Genomic DNA, 20943 nt, shown 5'->3' with positions numbered 1-20943 from the left:
ATAACACAGTATTCCACAGTATTCCACGTTCCCTGCACGTTCCTCTTCTGGGTTCCGTCATAACTTTAAAAACAGCTCATATTATAAGGCAGTGCTTGTGTTCGAGAGCGCATATGGATCCGTGTTATCTGTAGTGGAGAGATAGTACCGTGGAGTAAGCTCGCCATTTGCGCGCCACTGAGCCAGTGTGCAGGCTGCAGCTCCCTCGCATCCCCACGCAGAAGGATGGAGCGGACTGTGTGAAACATTTTTTTTTTATTTTTTTTTGGTGCAAGGCACACAAAGGGTAGCGGCACTTCCAGCTTCAGTTTTTGCACTCGGGTCGATCATGACACCATGCGCCAGCGTCCTGTCTCCCGACCTCTTCCTCGGCGGCTCCGTGCAAAGTGATGGATTTCCACAAGTGGAGCCTCTTTGATGTCCACTCCACCATGGGACGGGGCGCCGGGGGGGTACTTAAAGGACAGGCATCCCGGGGAAGTGCACTCGCTGCGGTGCCAGTGACTTTGACCAAAGCGCCCCCACGCCGCTTTTCATGCGGTCTCCGATGAGACGCTTGTCGCTGTCCGACGCGCGAGTGGTGCTGAAATTTGGATGATGCCTGGCCCGCGTCTGCAAGGCTGCCGCTCCCTGCACTTGAACGAGGACAACGGCCGCTTCGTGCTGCTCGCCCTCCTCATCGTCTTGTACCTGCTGTGCGGCGCCGCAGTCTTCTCGGCCATAGAGAGGCCCTCCGAGCTGAGGGCCCACGGCCGCTGGAACGGGACGCTCCGCAACTTCAGCGAGACCTTCAACATCAGCCTGCGGGAACTCAACTCTTTCCTGCGGGAGTACGAGGCGGCCATCGCCGCCGGGATCCGGGCCGATGCTCTGAGGCCACGATGGGATTTTACAGGGGCTTTTTACTTTGTTGGAACTGTGGTGTCAACCATAGGTGGGTGAGCTATGATCATTTATTGTCCGTGCAGTGTACTTGACCCTGGCATCCTCAACTCTGCATGTCTCCATTCAACTTCAGTAAGAAAAAAGCAAATGGTGTTCCAAGCAAATCTTTCAGCAATCTCTACTTTAAAACAACTTTATCCATGTGACCCATATTCGGTGATTAATCAACATGACAACAATTCATTACAATATGCTAGCTATCTATTTATCGAGCTATCTATCTGTGCAAAGACAACCAGACTAGATCCCTCTGGACAGCGGGATTTTAGTTATCGTGTATTCCAAAATATCATTCATTGAAGAATGACTTCTGTGGATCGTATAGACTTACAGAATGTTCCAATATCGGCAATAATCTAATATTCATTCATGCATTCCAGATCCAAGCTGTAAAGTAAAATGTTCACATTAGGACCTGCCGAAATAACTGTTAAATAAAACTATATTAAAGCAAAACTACTCACCCTTAAGATGCACCACCTCTAGTGGTAAATTATATGCATTAGCATCTTGGGAAAATTAACTGGTGTATGCTATATTTACTTACTTTTATTACTCATGTGCAGCTTTTCTTGTGGTTCAGTTGTCACGGCCACACACTTACCCTCACTGGTACCCTTGGTTTGGCAAAAAGATTAAAATAAACTCCACACAGGCATTTGACTACGATGTCTAAAGTCCTGCTTGGGGACCACTTGCAGCCTGCACCTTGGTTTTTATTGACCCACATTCGAACTTTATGAAGGAGGAATGGGCCCACACTGTAAAAAAAAAAACGAAGAAAGAAATGCTGATTTACGTCACTTTGGACTTGGAATTTTTCGGCTTCTGTTTTTGTGTATTTTGCTTTCACCTATTTTCAAAAACATATTGATGAATAAATCATACTTGAATACGGTCTATTTTCAAGCATGAAATGGCTAAATAAACTAAAATACAAACATAAAGCATTCAAATGATGCCTTGATGATACATAGTATGAGACACACAAGCACCAGACTTCATTGCCAGAACAGCAGGCTTTTATTGCAGGTTTGAATTATGTCACAACAGAAGCAGAACTGGAGGTAGCAGATATGCGGATGCTGAGGTTCACATTGGGAGTGACCAGGATGGATAGGATCAGGAGCGAGTACATCAGAGGCACATTACATGTTCGAGGCCTTTGAGAAGATAAAGTCAGAGAATCCAGACTGAGATGGTTGGGACATGTCCACAGGAGAGATAGTCAATATATCGGTAGAAGGATGCTGCCGTAGGTAGGTAGGAGGCGTAGAAGAAGACCAAAAAGAAGGTTTATGGATGTCGTGAAGGAGGACATGAGGGTAGTTGTGAGAGAAGACAGGGTTGGATTGAGGGGATTGATTTGCTGTGGGACCCCAGAAGGGAAAAGCCCAAAAAGAAAGAAGAAGAATTATGTCACAACAGGCGCAATAATGGCTTGCTACTACGAGCTACTACTGTGCCGTAACCCATGCCAAGCTAAAACTCAACTCTGAACCACCCGACTTTGAACACATTTACAGCAACACACACGTACTAGTCGTATTTATGCCATCTTTTATTACATCTATTGAGTAAGACCAGTGCAAAGGTGATGGTAGGGTTGTTACTTCAAGTCTAGAGGGCAGTAATAATGTAATATTTGGTAAACTGGAATTGGTGGAAATTCACTTATCACGGTTGGGTCTGGAAGCAAATAACTGCGATAAAGATTACTGTAAAAAAACACGATAAAACCAATAATTTTCTAAAAAAAAAAAAATATTTAAACAAAAAACAGCCTTAGTGCCAGATTGGTGTTATTAGCATAGCGTAATTTTTTTCAGTTTTCTCCATATTTGTTTTTTTGGTAGTAATAGTATTTTTAGAATGAATCACAGGCTCCTAAAAGTGAGCTGTGGGCTGCAAGCGGTTCCCGGGACACACTTTGGATTGCTCTGCTAGAGTGTGACATTATTGACGGCCGAGAGCTTCTCCACATCTTGTGTTTTTCCCCTCGGTCATGTGTTACTTTTTGGCTGTGGGGGCTTTTTGGCAAGGGGTTTGACATCTGACTCGGTCTGCCATTTGGAACGGCACACTCGTCACCGGCTATAGGACAGCACCCAAGGGTGTCGTCTGGTGCCACATTTCCATTCAAACCAACTGGAATGTCAACGAACGGGCCCCCTTCTGCCTCCCCTCCCGAACCACCCCTGTAACATTTACTTGTGCAATAGGTCAGAAAAGAGCAAGAGTCCCTCCTAGGGTAACCCGCGGGCCAATGATGTGCCGGTCTGCATGCCTGATGGCTGAGGCCACTTGACCTGATCAGCAGGAGAGGGCAGGAAGTTAAATGATGGAGGCAATGAGCTCAGGTAATGATGTGATGTGGCAGCAGCTGTCCATCTGACCTTGCCCCCTACATGCAACCCTACTGTATGTAATATAGGCTGTGTGACCCCCTGGGACCCCTTGAAAGCGGAATAATGGACATACGCCACACAACGGACAACTTTATCCACGGCGTCCATGTCAGAGTTGTGTCAGATACTTGCCTCGTGCAGATGATGACGTGATAGTCGTGCAGATGATGACGTGATAGTCGTGCAGATGATGACGTGATAGTCGTGCAGATGATGACGTGATAGTCGTGCAGATGATGACGTGATAGTCGTGCAGATGATGACGTGATAGTCGTGCAGATGATGACGTGATAGTCGTGCACCTTTCTCTCCACAGAACACACAAAGAAACACATAAAGCTCCAGGGAAGCACACACTCTAAGCTCACTCAGCTGTGTTTGTGTACGTGTCTGCTTAAAATCCTTTGTGCTCCAGTTGTCTTCCACACTTCCCCACCGACGAGTCGAAACCATAAACTGACTCAGCCGTCTCAGGCTGGCAGCGTAAAAAAAAAAAAAAAACAGGGGGGTGATTCAGAGGTTCTCTCTAAAGTGTGTTTCATGCACTTGCATGGGTTTCTATTTGGCTTTCCATCTGGCTTTGATCTGCAAAGCACCCCCACCCCCTGGCTGTTGTGCGGCATGAGCCGCCGATATGAAAGGGATGTGGGGCCTCCCCACACGAGGCGTTATCACAGCGGCATCCCCCTGCAGCTCCAGACAATCCTCCCAAACACTCCAACTCCCACCGCATCGTCTCTGAGGATTCAGTTCTACTCTGGTTCTTGGCTGCCCTTGATGCGGCACTAGCTTTGAAGGAGGAACATTTACCTACAATTTGCTTAGCTTACGCCTGAGCTGATGTGTTGTCCAATTTGAGGTAACATTATAGAAGACAATCAAGGGAGAAATGGGACTTTTTCTATAAACCCAAACAATGATTTCCATAACAGTAAACAAATCCAAGTACAGCGCTACATCTCCTTCAAATATGTTTTTTTCTTTAAAACGTGAGCATGGGATTGATTCCTACCTTGTACACACTTTGGTCAGCAACCAGTCCAGAGTGTAGTCCGCTTTCCACCCAAAGTCAGCTGGGGTAAGCTCCAGCTCACCTGTAACTGAACCGAATAAGCAGCACATAAATGAACAAGCGCCCACTGTTCCAATAATAATAATAATATCACACTTCCTAAGGTTTTCTGTAAAATGGAAGTAAAAAGTGTTTATATGTTGAATTTAGTTTTGGCAAGTTTGGTTTATTTTCGATTAATTGATCGCAATCTCCAATTCTGCCTTGCCAGAAAAGTTCCGATGACGACGTAAGCATTATCCAAAAGTCATTTTTTGGCTAGCAAGCGGTGATGGAAACCCCTCTCCAGGAGTCATTGGAGGAGTTATTTGTGTGTACTCGCTTGTCTCTTCACAAAAAGGGAGCAACATGTCAATGAGACCAGCTATGGAATGAATTTGACTGCAGTAGATCTCGGATGACAGATGGAGGTGGAATGCAAGTGACTGTGGCTGTGGTATTGTCTGTGTGGTCGTAAATGTGACAACTATGAGTATGTTTCAGTTCTACACCCGGGGCAGATAGTATTATTGATCCAAATGCCTTACATGCTAAACAGATTTTCTCTGCCAGGGATTGTTTGACTTTATTTGATGCTTTATTGTTCTTCAAATTTTGAGCTTCCAGACAGACAGGAGCAGGAGGGGATAGAAAAGAAGAAAAATAAAACGGCAGGCGGAGCGGGGGGACAAAAACACGAGCAAGAACAACAAGTGCAATGACAATAACACAAAAACAAACTGGACTACATCAGCATGTTTTTCTTTAGTTTTGCATATATTTCAAATTTCTGCAAAAATAAACTTAAGACATCTTTTCATAATATTTCATTTCCCAAAACTGCAACAGTTTATCCTAATATTATGACTTTTTTAAATACATTTTTTCTCGCAATATGCCAAATGTATTTTTGAAGAATCTTTTTTTCCTCGTTAGTATGCAACTTTTTTCAATCTTAGTATTTTGTCTTTATTCTTGTAAATTACTGTTGTTTTTTCCCATCTATGCTGTTGTTTTGTTTTTACTATTTGAATTTTTGAGTTAGAATTATTATTATTTACAATATATTATATGATTTTAAAATTATCTTATAACCTATTAACATTAATCAAAACACATTATTAAACTATTTACTAGTAAACTATTTTCTCTCATTATTTTGACTTTATTGTTATAAAACCACTACTGGTTTTACCAGATTTTGCTGTTTATTTGTTTTGTTTTCTTGTTAAGTTATATTTTTAGTCGTGCTGCGGACCAATAAAAAACGGCCATAACCCTCAAAGGCCCATGGGCTGCACTTTGGACACACCTGTTCTAAAACCAACGCCCTTATCTTCAGACATATCTCTGATCAGCTGTCTGGCTGTACTGAAATGTCTCCTTGCTTTCAAGCTGTATTATATATTATATAATAATATAATATATATATTATATTTGATACTTATCATTTCCAAAAAACTTGCCCCTTCTCTTGTCTATTAAGGATTAACATTTTTTTCCTTTGACATTATTATTAAAGTTCCAAAAAATAGGTTACAACATGTCATTGCTACATGTCGACAAATGAACAGAATGAAAATGGCTGGCGACCCCCCCCCCCCATTTCCAAAGAGTTCATTAAAGGGAGCACTTGAGTGTGTTTGGTTTCTATTAATAGCGATGCTATTTATAACCTCAGCGACTGATTGATAGCTGATGGCTGCCAGTTAGGACAGCTCTCTAAATCTGTTGATGTGACTCAAGATCTCCTTTTCATGTGCTTTCATGACATTCGAGAGACCTTTTGTGTTGTTTGCGCAGAGTAGCACTGCTCGACTGAGAAGAGCGTGTACTCAGCAGTGAGGAGGACCAAGCTAATTTTGGCTACTTTTTCCATACGACATTCAGCTGCAGGTTTCTACCCTGCAGTGTTTTTCCATACATGCATTTATTCCACTGTTGAATGGTTTTGGTATGGGATGCGTCATATTGCAACTCCAAATTCCCACGCTGTATGCATTAGAAGTGAGAGACAGGAAGTGAGTGTTTCTTGCGTAATAATCAAATACAAGCGGTAATAAGACGCTCTTTTGTCGTCCAACTTCACCTTCCTGTGAAATACTTAGACAAGGGGTGTCATGGCTCACGTTTAGCCCTACATACGTCAACATCTATACACCCTCCATAACCCGCCGCCACAAATAGATCCCAGTCCTGTGAGAAACACTGCATTGTGTTGTGTTACTATCTATTCTTACCCCTGCATGGCTAACACTGCAACCCCCCCACCCACGCAGATAAGTCAGACATGGATGCACCACCAGCCACAACAATAGTCACCATCTTATGCAAGAGCTGTATGAAAAAACAGATACACAGACAATAATACTCCCATTTTCATAGACATAACATTCACTAATATTGTGTTGGAACGAGTAGTTATTAATACAGCTGATGGTAAAAGCAATCTCCGGTAACACTTTCAGTCCCAAAATGTTCCTTATCTCAGGCGAAGTAGGAAACGAACTGGCCTCAAATTAGCAAAGAATCTGACTCTGTGAATGGCGTCTTTTGAAAATGAGCGAGCTTACGCTGTTGCTCGAGCAAACGAAGCAACAGTCTGCCACGAGAGGCGGGGTCCACCCTGGACTGGTGGCCAGCCAATCACAGGGCACATATAGACAAACAACCATTCACACTCACACTGACATGCAGGGAATATTGTTCATTAAAAATACAAAGCCAAATATTCTAAACGTGTTTCGGTGTCTTGAGGAGCACAAGGTTTGCTACTGCAGCTGATTGCTAAGCGACTTATTCATACGCAGTGCTATGAGCAACCCAGCATCATGTTTCCTGCAAAGAAAAAAACAGACTGCCAAAAGAGAAAGAACGACAGGAGAGGGCGAGAAAGATAAAAGCAGGCGGCCAAATGTTTACCGAATGTTTTTTTCCAGAGAAAAGTCAGTCCAGTCCAAATGTTAAAGCACATTATGATTGATGAAACCTTCCAAGTTTGACAATAATGTGCGACGCTGTGTGGTGTGTGTGCGCCAACATCAGCATTTGCTGTCACTCTCCTTGGCTCTGAGGCGGTCTGTTCAATGTGGGAATTATGTGGGAATTATGTGGGAATTATGTGGGAAACCTTACCCTTGCTGGGTGTCTTCTGTCAAAGGGCCGACCATATGGGAGGACATAGCTTCTCTGTCAGTGAGCATCTGCAGGATGCTGCTGCTGGAGTGGTGGGGGTGCAGTGACTGTGGACAAGGAGCAGTCAATCAGATCAATAATGCGTTATTTACTGATTGCTACGTTCAACTTCCCCACACATCACCACCAGCTCCATCACAAACCTCTGAATAAGAAACACCCGCAGCATTCTGAGCTCTGCTACACTTATTTTACCCTGTAAAATGCCCCGGGGTCACCTCCCACTTGGGCATGGCCGGTGTACCTCACCAGGGAGGTGTTTGACTACTGTGACCCGTCCCGGATGACTGAGCTCCTCGCTGACTCTTAAGGTGAGGGCAGCCACCCTATGGCGGAAACTCATTTCAGCCGCTTGTATCCACCATTTTGTTCTTTGGGTCACGACCAGGAAACGTTGAAGGTCACACAGTCTGGTGAGGACCAGGACCACATCATCTGCAAATGCAAATCCCAAACTGGACCTGAACACAATCAATGGCCAATGTTCTTCAGGAACAGGCTGGACTTATTGCTGGCCATGCGGACCAGGATCCTGGTTCTCCTGCTCTGGTTGTTCGAGGACCGAATGGCTTCTGGCCACACCGATCTATCGGCACACAATCTCGTCTGATCTTGGACATAATAATTGCATTCAAATTCACTTCAATGGAAATGTAATCACATGACATGATCTAATATCGGCAATGATACATACTTTATTCATCTGTTGAAAGGAAATATGATTAGTATTCACGTTTGTTGCTATTTAGACTAAATTGGCCCCCTTATTAGCGTACACAGCTGACTAGAGATGCGATACACCCAAATTACCCAGCATTTCATTACAGACACCGACGGTATCTGGGACCAATATAATAGGGTTGGGAATGATAAACTGATGCCATCAGATATCCAGTATCGCTGGCAGCAGCCTCCTGTATCGATATGAATCAGCCATAAAGCTTTAGATGAATTATCTTGGAGACATGGACCAGAGTCACAGAGAGCCTGGCCTGCTGGTGGAGGATTGTTGCCAACGCTCCATATCTTGTCATGACTGAAGAGCAGAATGGATATAAATAGTAGCAGCTCAGCTACAGGAAAAAGACATTTTGGAATGTCTTTGGATTATATTATATTATTATAATATAATATAATTATGATGCGTGTATGGATGGATGGATAGGTGTGTTTTGTGTTTAAAATATATCGTTATTGAATCTAAACTTAACCTGTGTATCTACATTTGAATTAACGCATTGACACATTCTTTTACTGTGATGCCACTGGGATAGGCTCCAGCACCCCCGCAACCCTTGTGAGGATAAGCGGTAGAAAATGAATGAATGAACTCAAAACGTACGACCAGTCCAGGGTGGACCCCGCCTCTCGCCCAAAGACAACTGGGATAGGCTCCAGCATACTGGGATGCAACCCTCATGAGAATAAGCGGTGGAGCTCAACAAGTGAGACAAAGAAGAATCCAATTACATAAAGCTGGCAACAACATAATTTGTAAAGCTGCACATTTTTATGAGGCACAAACATCCGTAGAAGAACAAAGTCAAGTGCAAAGTATGAAACAAACCATTCGGCAAACCATTTTTACCATAAGAAAACATTGAATTTATGTTATGTCGTTTTTGGTAACGTACATTAACATGAGCTGAAACATAGATGTAAGTAATATATTTTATACTGCATGTGTGTGAAGCCGTCAATCATTGTGCCCTCTACTTTCCTTAGATGTGCTGTTCTGTGAAACGACAGATGAATGCTCAGATGAAATGTCACCAGTAAAAAAGGACAACAGAGGACCTGCAGTCCCACAGACAGCATTGGGGGTCTCTTTAGACTGGGTGCTGTCCTGAGGTCTGCGCACAATTCTCACAAAAAAGGTTGTTTTTGTGTTGCTGTAAAACATAACGAGCCCTTACCTTAATATTCCAACTGATGGGTGACCCCTGAGCACCATACTCGTGCAATAAGTGCATGGAATTAACAATAACATTACAACATTGGCGGCAATTTGTGTTGATGGGCGAGTGAGAAGCGATATTTAATACAACAGATTACAGTGCAGTTTCTAACCACAGATGTGTGTTATTCCTGTAACCATGACAACCAGAGCCACCCACCCTTTAAAGTGGCCGGCATCGTGTGTTTAGGGTCACAACAGGGTTTCAAGAGCAATATTGCTTGGATGACCAATAATCATTTTAGTTTGAACAACTGGAAGTACGGGATGTTCTGGAAGTTCTGGAAGTTCCAGAAGAGCAGGATGGTCTCTTCATCAACTCCTATAGACGATACAGTACGTCTGCACGCAACTCTTCATCAACTGCTATAGACGATACAGTACGTCTGCACGCAACTCTTCATCAACTCCTATAGACGATACAGTACGTCTGCACGCAACTCTTCATCAACTCCTATAGACGATACAGTACGTCTGCACGCAACTCTTCATCAACTCCTATAGACGATACAGTACATCTGCACGCAACTCTTCATCACCTCCTATAGACGATACAGTACGTCTGCACGCAACTCTTCATCAACTCCTATAGACGATACAGTACGTCTGCACGCAACTCTTCATCACCTCCTATAGACGATACAGTACGTCTGCACGCAACTCTTCATCAACTCCTATAGACGATACAGTACGTCTGCACGCAACTCTTCATCAACTCCTATAGACGATACAGTACGTCTGCACGCAACTCTTCATCAACTCCTATAGACGATACAGTACGTCTGCACGCAACTCTTCATCAACTGCTATAGACGATACAGTACGTCTGCACGCAACTCTTCATCAACTGCTATAGACGATACAGTACGTCTGCACGCAACTCTTCATCAACTCCTATAGACGATACAGTACGTCTGCACGCAACTCTTCATCAACTGCTATAGACGATACAGTACGTCTGCACGCAACTCTTCATCAACTCCTATAGACGATACAGTACGTCTGCACGCAACTCTTCATCAACTCCTATAGACGATACAGTACGTCTGCACGCAACTCTTCATCAACTCCTATAGACGATACAGTACGTCTGCACGCAACTCTTCATCAACTCCTATAGACGATACAGTACGTCTGCACGCAACTCTTCATCAACTCCTATAGACGATACAGTACGTCTGCACGCAACTCTTCATCAACTCCTATAGACGATACAGTACGTCTGCACGCAACTCTTCATCAACTGCTATAGACGATACAGTACGTCTGCACGCAACTCTTCATCAACTGCTATAGACGATACAGTACGTCTGCACGCAACTCTTCATCAACTGCTATAGACGATACAGTACGTCTGCACGCAACTCTGCAGCATCACTAGGAGTTATAAATCTGTGCTGACGAGCGAGGGCGTCCGGCCGCCCACATACTGTAACTCACAGACTCAAATCATCTCAGTGAAGCGATCCCAAGAAGAGTTTAGAGGACACAGCAGATTTTTCTGGACTTGGTCTTCTTCCAAATGATGAGCGTTTCAGTGAGCATCAGCAGAGCGAAGAGATAATCATCTCTGTGTGTCCTTTGCAAACCTGCGCTCACCCGCTCACCTGACCTCCGTCTCATTTGTTCTAGTTTGGAAGCGTTGAAATATTGTGTAAGTTTCATTTCTCGTGGTTTCCCCTGACAAGACAGTTTAGAAGTCATAATCGCTTTGCTGACTTGCAGGAAGTGTTCAAAAGGGGGATGACAATTTGCCCGCAAAGCAGAAAAGTCCTTTTCCAACCATGTGTATTGTTGACATCTGTAGTCACATGCCAATACACACTCGGGGAACAATACAAATACTTTGCCAATACAAAAACTACAATATCCAATCTGACAGTATCAATCAAAGCAATGTTATTATGACTGGTGCAAATCAAACGCTCTTTTTCTGTGCCATAAACTTCTGGAGCTTCCTTGTAAACATACATGACATCACTGTTTCAGAGGAAGACGATTGCCAAATGCTCTGCAAACGGAAAAAAAACATCGAGCCTCAACACATGTCAGCCTGCTGAAAGGCCCGGCGCTTGTTCCTATCATTGGAGATACCGCATAGGGTTGGCTAGTGATTGGCTGGCCACCAGTCCAGGATGGACCCCGCCTCTTGCCTGAAGACGGCTGGGATAGGCTCCAGCATGCCGATAAGCAGTATAGAAAGAATTAATTATAACAACATTATCTTGAGGAAAATGTTATGGTATAACAGCAAGTCTTATAGTTATTGTTATAGTTATTGTTGTGTCAGCGCCTTTGAATCCTCCTTCCCCTGGGAATCCAACACCGTGAGTGATGGGAGAGTTAAAAGTTGCCGTGACGGAGCATTGCCTTATCGCCTAACCGAGGCACCTTGCCGTTTTACACAATGTTACACCATCCATTTTATAGGTGTCAGTCACGCTCCATTTTTCAGACTCGACAGCCATATTTTTTTTTCATTTTCCATGAAGTATCACCACAATGCTGTGTCAGCACCTTCTGCTGAATATGCGGCGTGAGTGTTTCAAAGGTTCAATCAGGGCAGGTGTGTTTACTCTTGGGAATAATAGCAGAGGCCTTTATGTAGCTAAGCTCTTACTCAAACATGGCCGCTACATACAGTGTCATAAGAAAGCCAAGGACAAGGCCACTGGATCCATCCGAGGGAAGCTATTAATCTCAGAGCTGAATGGCTCCTCCTCCCATAAAAGGACACATGCACGTCATCATTTGCAGATGGACAATGAAGCAGAGAACATCTTCATTGTCACAGTGTGTCCCTTAAACGCACCGGGCTGAATAGTTAGGGAAGACGTAAGCAGGCCCTTCTTAATATGAATAAGACCACGGTGGACCAGGACTTGATGAGTTGTTGGCCGCTTGATCAACTTCAGTGGGTTTCCATTTCTGGTTGTATTCCTGTACAGTTGCAGGAATCTTGTTAGCTCTTCAGCAGATGGTCTGGTAATGTCTCAGGACCTGAGACACTCTGTCCTGTCCCACCCCATCAACCCCCACCATGCCACCCGTGACTAACGATTTCCTGTTCGTCACAGAAACACAATCATCAGAGCAGCGGGAAGGCTGGTGTGTTCCTCTCCTGCTTCCGTCAGACCAATTTAGGACTACTCCCACTGGTGGGATGCAGTCAGACTGGGGGGGGGGGGGCTTGTTTATAAAGCAATTTAATTAAAGACACATGGCACCAATAAAAGCCACAGTTTGGACTTGTAGTTGCAAAACACTTGCGTGATGAGTCTTTGGGTTCCGCTCAGGTCTTCCAAGGTTATCCCTCCATGATGAATATTCTATCATTCCTGGGTGTCCATACAGGATATTCCCTCCTTCTAAAGCCAGTCACACATCGTCAGCACGATGATGGCTCCTCCTGATGGGCTATTTTTCACTCAGCAGAATCAATATGCTTTTCTTAGCACCAACTATCCCTGCTTGTTGATCTGCAAGTGAGCTTTAATTGCTTTAATGTGAACAAGCATACATGTTACATTGCAATACGTCACATTACAATTCAATTCCACGTGAGAAGTAGGAAGAAGTGAAGTATTTAATCCTTAATTCCGATTAACATCAATTGCTAATACATTTGTGCACTTCCTGTGTTCAACATGTACCATTTGTCTGTCACTTTTTTATTAACTTCAATAGCTTTATCAGATGTCATTTATATATATATACAGTAAAGTCTTGTTATATCGATATCGGTTATAACGAATTACTACTTATTACGATACTATTTTCATTTCCCAGCAAATTTCTAGTCTTTTATGATATAATTAGCTCCGTTAGTACGATACCCGGTTATTATGATAATCCGGTTACTACGATGCCCTTTTCATCTCCCGCCAGCCAATTTGGTCTGCTTATATCGATACAAAAGCAGCTTAAATCAATCTTTGCTTAAGGATTTCAATACCAAAAAAGAACACGGCGAACGGCTGCTTCCAGTCAACTTTATTTTTCACACTTCCACCACCAGAGTGCAGCACACACAGCGGAAAACACCCGTCCCTCGCGCCTACCCCTCCGGGTGGCAACACCTTCCCTGTCGATAGTTCCGGGGTGAATTATGTCCCGGTAACCGGTAATCACTACAGCGTAAGTTTATTTTTATTTACTGTAGTACAAAATGTATTGTAGTACAAAAGCATGCTAGATACGCAATCCATGAACTCAAGGAGAAAATTACATGCCATATCAAAGATCCGCCCACTTTTAATGCAGTTCGGTGCAGGATCGGATATATGGATAGTCCGGTTATATCGGTATTTTTTCTGACTCCCGAGAATATCGATATAATGACACTTTACTGTATATATATATATATATATATATATATATATATATATGGTCCCAGTATTGACCCCTGGGGTACACCATAGACTATATTTAAGCTTGTAGATGTATATTCTCCTAGCTTCACATATCACTTCCTGTTTGCTAAGTAAGACAGACATTTATTCGAGGCTAACTGGTTAGCTTGCGAGCGGTCGTCTCCGGTCCTTGCAGCCTAAGTGTTGGGCAAAGTGTTATAATAGGATAGGTGACTATAGGGATGTTATGTACACTTACAGGGCTCTGATAAGCTTATTTAGAAAGTGATAAACAGGTTTTCTATACTCTATGAAAATATTTTATTTATTAACATTGATATAAAACCTGATATTGTAATTATGCAATCTTACTGGAACAGTATATTTGTTGATTGCCGATACTATTATTAACCCCCCGCTCTGTGGTTATTGTATCCATATTTGTGCTTCGTCCGGGACATTTATTTTGGACTAAAAGCTATTGATTAATTAGTGTGTTGAGGGCAAATGAAATGGAGTCGATCAATACTTCTATTAGCAACACTCTAAGTGATTTGTCGCATTGCTTTGACTTAATGAGTCATTGGAAGTTGCTGCTCTTAATTGGGTCGCCCCCTCTAATTGCTGTTGAGCACATGTGACGCCCAACTCACACAGTCCAGTAACGTGCTTTGCTTTGTGGTTTTTGTTCCAGCCACCCCCCCCCCCATTTTTACTTCCCTATCCCTGTGGCCTTATTACCATTAGAGCATCTTCTTTTGCTCTTAAAACTGTCAAATTCATACATCTTCAACTCATAGAAGGTCCAATCTCCCTTCCTGGTTGAATCTCTGGTGCGTAATTATGTTTGCATGAATCATTAGCTATTAACATCATTAGCATGTTGAGATGAGCATGCTCTAGTTAATGCTAATGAATAAATATGCTCCTATGGAGTTTGGTGGAATTAGGACGTGTTTTTCCGCCTTATTAGGTTGTGTCGAGTTAAAAAAACGTCTGGCTGGTGCTGGTGGAGATCAGCAGTATCATCCATCTGGGTTGGCCACTTCCAAGTCTAATCAAGAATCTTAGCCAATAAAGTCATCTTGGTTGGTTTCAGTTTGCTTGTCCTTTGTTCTGTTCCTATTTCGTTGTCCCTAATGCGTCTTGACACCCTCTCTGGAGTAATGGCTCCGTAACGGGATGCCGAATCGATGCCTGGTGCCTTTGCCTCTCTTAGGTCATTTGCTGGGTAATGAGAGACGATCCACAAGACGGCTTTTCTCTCTTTGAAGGAGGTGTGTTTTCATACGGGATGCTAATTAATGACATAGCAAACGAAGGTTTTCCTTTTAGGAGGTTAGTTTGGGGAGCAACTACTCTCGGCCTTCCCTCGTGCGTTGTTACGGAAATGCCGTCTCGTGCACAGCTGTTTCTCTTGTGCAAAATGTACACCAATAACCGACCCAACCATCAGTGTCAATCAGTGCTCATCTAAACGACCCAGCAGGTCAACAGCCCTCGTGAGAGTGCTCGCCAGTGAGCAAGATAAGGTGGGAAAAGCCATTTTGGGTGCCATAAAGGAAGTATTGTCCTGATATTGATGTCATTTATGACCTGCCAAGGATGGTTATAAAGGTGCTCTGTGCCAAAAAGGGAAGAAAGTGCTGCCCTGCAGAGACACTGAGATGAAGGCTTGTCATGGTGGGGAGGGAAAAAACACTTTACCTGGGCCTGGAAGTGATAAAGATCAAGCAAATGTTGATTTGTTGACAAATAGACAGTCTGCTGCTCAGTGGATCAGAGGAAGTAAACGTGAGTGTGTCTGAATAAATGAGTTTGAACAATTTTGACATGTCTCAAATTTTCAGTGTGCCTGAATTTTGCCAAAAAACACAGAAATACTCCCATTGTGTGTCAAGGTCATTTGCATATAGACGTCCTTGATTCCATTTTAGTTACATTGTGTGTGGGCTACGCTGTTTATGTTAAAGTGGAATGTTTTTTTGCTGCAGCAAAATGGGCCATTATACTTCAGAAATGACAGCAGCTGAAATGTAAGTTCGTATCACAGTTTTGTATCACTTTTGCACGTCACACAATGACGATGCACAAAGGCTGAAATGGAGTTTTATACACGACAGACGCAGAGAAAGCACTCGACACTGTTGCCCCCTGCATATTCGATGTGTTTGCAGTATATTCTATATGGTTGGAACTGCAAATCACTGCAGTGTGTGGGACGGCCCCCTCTCTGGTTTCAAGAGAATCACCTATAGATACTATACGGGGGTGTTGCCACTGTGGCTTTTATTAGGCGCTTCTAGCCAGTTTTCATCAATCTCCCAAATTCAACCCTCCACACCTTTTTTTCAGCTAAAGGAACGACCAACACAGCGTCATTTTACGACAATCCTTTCTGCACTCAAACCCCAAACATCGCATCACAGCTGCACCCGTGACACCGAGAACGTGAAGCTCTTCTCTCTGTGCCTCAACACTTAGCGTAATTGACTAGGACGTCAGATGATAGCAGGGAGCCATATGCTAAAAATGGGGGGGGAGAAAAAAGCTTTGCAAGGGTTTTTTATAGACATTATGATCTCCCGTTTGACCCCTTGAATGTCCTTGAACGTCCCTTCCCACCAAGGGTGAGCAGTAGCTCCATTAGATACACGTGCACATTGTAGCAACAGTTTAAATCATGTTTGTTTTTATTAAACAGTCAGAAGTATTCACACCAGAGATGGGCTGGTTGTCCGAAGCCATAGATTTGATGACCTTTTCAGTGGTTTACCATTTATCTCTCTCTCTCTCTCTCTGATATTTGTGTGTGCAGGGTTTTGTGCCCTCGTGAAGTTGGCCCCCCACCACACTCACAACTCTGGTCAAATAGTCCAATTTTTAGTGCTACGTTTGTGCTGTTTTGTGTAGTAAAAATGAACATTTGTGCTGCTTTTGTTTTTGCGTTATTAACGATTTAAGTGTCACGGTGCGACCCCAGGATGCAGAGAGCAGGACCAAATGCAGGTAAATAATATTTATTTCATGCATTAATTGCAGCAGCAGGAAACGGCAACTCAACTGGCTGACGGACAAACTAACAAAGATCCCACAAAGGGGCGATGCACACACCTGAACTAAATACAAACACAAATTAGGGACAGGTGTGAGTGATTGGGGCAAAAGAGGAAGTCCAATACAAAATCAGTGTTCAAAAAGGAAACCAAAGCCCAAACGGGGAACATAGACAAACTGTCACGCACGAACCCACACAGGGCGTGACATTAAGCCCCCCAATATGGAGGTTGATTAAGTAATAAGCCAAAAAATGAAATCCTTAACTCAAAAAACGAAAGCAGCACAAACGTTCATTTGAACTGCACAAAACAGCACTGATCCAGCACTAAAAAATGAAACTATTTAGCCTTCCTTCAGGGCATGTAGGGGGCTGGGTGACCTTTCATTAACCTATCTAATAAACTGTAATAACTCCAAAAAGTTCATTTTAACTGCACCAAACAGCACAAACGTAACTATTTGACTCAAATTTTGAGTGGGGTGGGGGGCCAACTTCTCAGGTGGAGTTTGTTTCTTTGGCGTGGCAGCCTGTTATTTTAGCCACTTTGATGCTGTTTTGAGAGAACAAAATTAGTAAAAGTTCAGGCAAAAAAACTAAATATCTTTGTCCTGGAACAAAAGTTCATGGAGAACAAAGTAACAAAGCAAATATCTGTGAGCACAAGAAACTACAATGTACGCCGGCAAGAGTGTGGCAACTAAATACACACAAAGTAATTCAGAGCAAGAGACAGTTGGGTAAGACAAGGGAAAGGAAGGATCCTATTGGCAGACACAGTAAGACAGTGGATAGGACACAGATGGGTTCAAAGTAACTAAAGACAAAATGTAACATAGCCTAAAGAGAAAATTGGGTAATAAAACTGCATGTGGACCAAGACAACAAAGATTTTGGTGAATGGTGGCCGTCAGTAGCGATGCTAATAGCACACCCCACATAGGTGCCCCAGTTCTAAGTGCATCACAAATTTCCAGAAGGATCACCTGACCCAGGAGTCGTTCCGTTACACTTCTAACGCCATTTTTTTGTCATCAGCAAAGTCATGTGCTTTGCCGTGGTGATGGCCATGTGACATCACGTTAGCGCCAACCAGTTGTCAAGTTCGTTAACCATTCGGGGTTGACTTTGGGGGAGGTACACCATGGACCGGTTGGCAGTCCACCACAGGACACATATACAGTAAACAAATACCCATTCACACTCCCATCTATGGAGACTCTCATTTAGAGTCTCCAATTGGAACCTTGGAAGGACCCATCCCAGGAGAAAAGCGGTTTTTGGCAGGACATGCTCAGAAACAAAGAAAGACAGAATTCAACTTCTAATGTTTAACGTTTCCTCCATCTCTGCAGGTTTTGGAATGACAACACCTGTGACCGTGGCAGGCAAAGTGTTCCTGATCTTCTACGGGCTACTGGGTTGCGCAGCGACCATCCTCTTCTTTAATCTCTTCCTGGAGCGCATCATCACGCTGCTCGCCGTCGTCATGAAGGCGGTGAGGGAAAGGCGGATCAGGAACAGCGGCCTCCTTCCACCGGGGATTCACCGGGACTTCTCTGCTTTCTGTCTGCCGGGGTGGAAGCCCTCCGTCTACCACGTGATGCTGATTCTCGGCCTATCAGCCATCACCATCTCCTGCTGTGCGTCGGCCATGTACACCCCCGTGGAGGGCTGGGCCTACTTAGACTCGCTGTACTTCTGCTTTGTCTCCTTCAGTACCATCGGCTTTGGGGACTACGTAAGCAGTCAGAGTGCAGCTTACGAATATCAAGGACTCTACCGGGTGGCCAACTTCCTTTTCATGTTAACGGGGGTGTGCTGCATCTACTCGCTCTTCAACGTCATCTCCATTGTTATCAAGCAGGTGCTCAACTGGATGCTGGAGAAGATGAGTTGCTTGTTTTGCCAGCGCTGCAATAAAGCCAGCACCTTCCTGGGCAGACGTAACGCCATCCGACCGGGTTCTCGAGGACGCCAACCACCTGACCCGGATGGACCGTGTGACAGTGACACCGAGGGACGCAGGTTATCAGGGGAGATGATTTCTATGAAAGACCTGGCAGCCTCCAACAAGGTGTCGCTGGCGATCATGCAGAAGCAGCTTTCCGAGTCGGCTAATGGCTATCCCAGGACGGTTTGTGGCAGTTCACGCCATAACGGTTTCTCCGGGGGGGTCGGCGCCCTTGGAATCATGAACAACAGACTGGCAGAGACCAGTAACTCCAGGTAGAGGCTCAGAAAAGGTGCTGTGAAGTCAACATGTTATCCACCATACACAGGAGGGTTTGGATTCATGGGGCTCTAATTTTCACTGTGACGACAGTGACGCCGACTACTAGATGGCGATGGCGATGGCGATGGCGATGGCGATGGCATGTCATCAAGCTGCACCCAAAAGGAAACCCGCTTGCTTATGAAACAGAGGCATGCCACAATGGACTCATATGTTTGTTGTGTATATAAAGTCATATGAATGTCCATAATCAGTGGTGATATTTATATTTATTGAAGACAGAGTATAATCACCGAATGATACAGCACATACCAATCTATGCATTCTACATTTCATGCGTTTTTTTGCACCATGTCTAGACCTTCTGTTGGTTTTTCGATGCCATGTTATCTTGGCAAGAGTGGCGTTTCTAAGCATGATGTAGCAGATCTGGTCTAGGCTGCACTGGAAGGGATTTACAGGGCGTCGCACCAACAGGCAACAAAGACACATGGCTTGCTTGCCATGGAAAAAAGAGCAGGGTTAAAGAATGAAAATCCTTTTCTCCAGAGAGTCACCGGCCCTCTTATCAGCTCTGAACACGCTTCCACGGCCAAAGACTTTGACTTGAAGGGTAAAAGAGGCACCTTCCGATGTTTCCTCTCTCTGCTCACAGCTGACTGTGTAATGGGAAACGAAGGATAAAGCCTTGTAATGTATTCAGCGCTTTTTCAACACATTTATTTGTAAACAAAAATAAATGAGACGTAAGTTTATGTTTTTGGAGGGTGGAAGTTTATCCCAAAGGCGCATTATGCTAAATGATGCAGGAAGCTGGCTCAATCTCGGAAATCAAACCCTGAAGGATTCTCTCCCTTGCATTGATTTATCTCCTTCTGGCATTTGTCATCTTCGTCAAGAGAGGTATGGTTGCAGATGAATGCTTTTGCCTCTAAAACAAAGATGACCCCGAAAGTCCGCAGAGGTTGATTTTTCCTGCTGATTTCCGTGTAAATGTGCTGCTCAGGATTAGTGGCTCAGTGGTTGTTTGCAGAGCATATTGTGCCATCTTGTCAGGCTTCACGATCAATGTCCTTATTGCTGGCGAGTGTCTCTTCCAAGGCGTCTGTGATTTAAAGCTGCGTGATGATGTTTGACGTTCGCAAACAGACAGAGGAGCTTACAGGGAAGAAGGGAGCGAGGCGGGGCGCGACGGCAGGGGCGGTGGTGTTCAGAGTCGTAGTAAAAGATTCCCGTCACATCCGGATTCATGACCGCTGCAAACCAGCAGCCACAGGTTCAGTTTTTCCTTACACATTCGGGTGCTTTCATCTCCCAGGCCACGTGCGACGCCGCGCTGCTGCCTTGCTTCTTTGGCTTGTCTCAGCCTAAAACTGAACCGAGAGCCTCTAGATCTGGATAACACAGAAGCACAAGCCACAGCAGTATCTGAGGCGATATCTGCATACTTGACTTTGACCTTTGCAAGATTGGTCAGTTGGGCCTGATTAGAGTAAACATTAGTTTTCACCCAGCATGCATGCAAATTTGGTTAAAATTCAACTTTTCTGAGGAGTCAAAAAAATCGTTTCCAGGAAGCTTCACTTCACAATCAGTTTTGCACATAAAACATTTGAAATTGATTTGACAGTCGAGGCCTAATGGACTTGAACCGTACCAGCAATTTATTAACATTTTAGCATTTTGTAAAAATCATCTAAAGCATCTATTTTCAATAGAAAATACAAAAAAAAACAGAATG

General features: G+C 43.9%; 1 protein-coding gene across 1 annotated transcript; it reads left to right on the top strand.

Moving 5' to 3' along the window:
- The first annotated feature begins 227 nt into the window (after window positions 1-227).
- kcnk12 (potassium channel, subfamily K, member 12) lies at window positions 228-19902 on the top strand. Its single transcript, XM_058058645.2, has 2 exons — window positions 228-934; window positions 18322-19902. Exons 1-2 carry the CDS (start codon window positions 595-597, stop codon window positions 19197-19199), a joined length of 1218 nt encoding a protein of 405 aa, XP_057914628.1. The 5' UTR covers window positions 228-594; the 3' UTR covers window positions 19200-19902.
- Window positions 19903-20943: the final 1041 nt, after the last annotated feature.

This window comes from Doryrhamphus excisus, linkage group LG20 (assembly GCF_037039965.1).
Source record: "Doryrhamphus excisus strain RoL-2023G ecotype Guam linkage group LG20, RoL_Dexc_Guam_v1.1, whole genome shotgun sequence".
Lineage (NCBI taxonomy): Eukaryota > Metazoa > Chordata > Actinopteri > Syngnathiformes > Syngnathidae > Doryrhamphus > Doryrhamphus excisus.
This window is presented reverse-complemented; position numbering and strand designations above follow the sequence as displayed.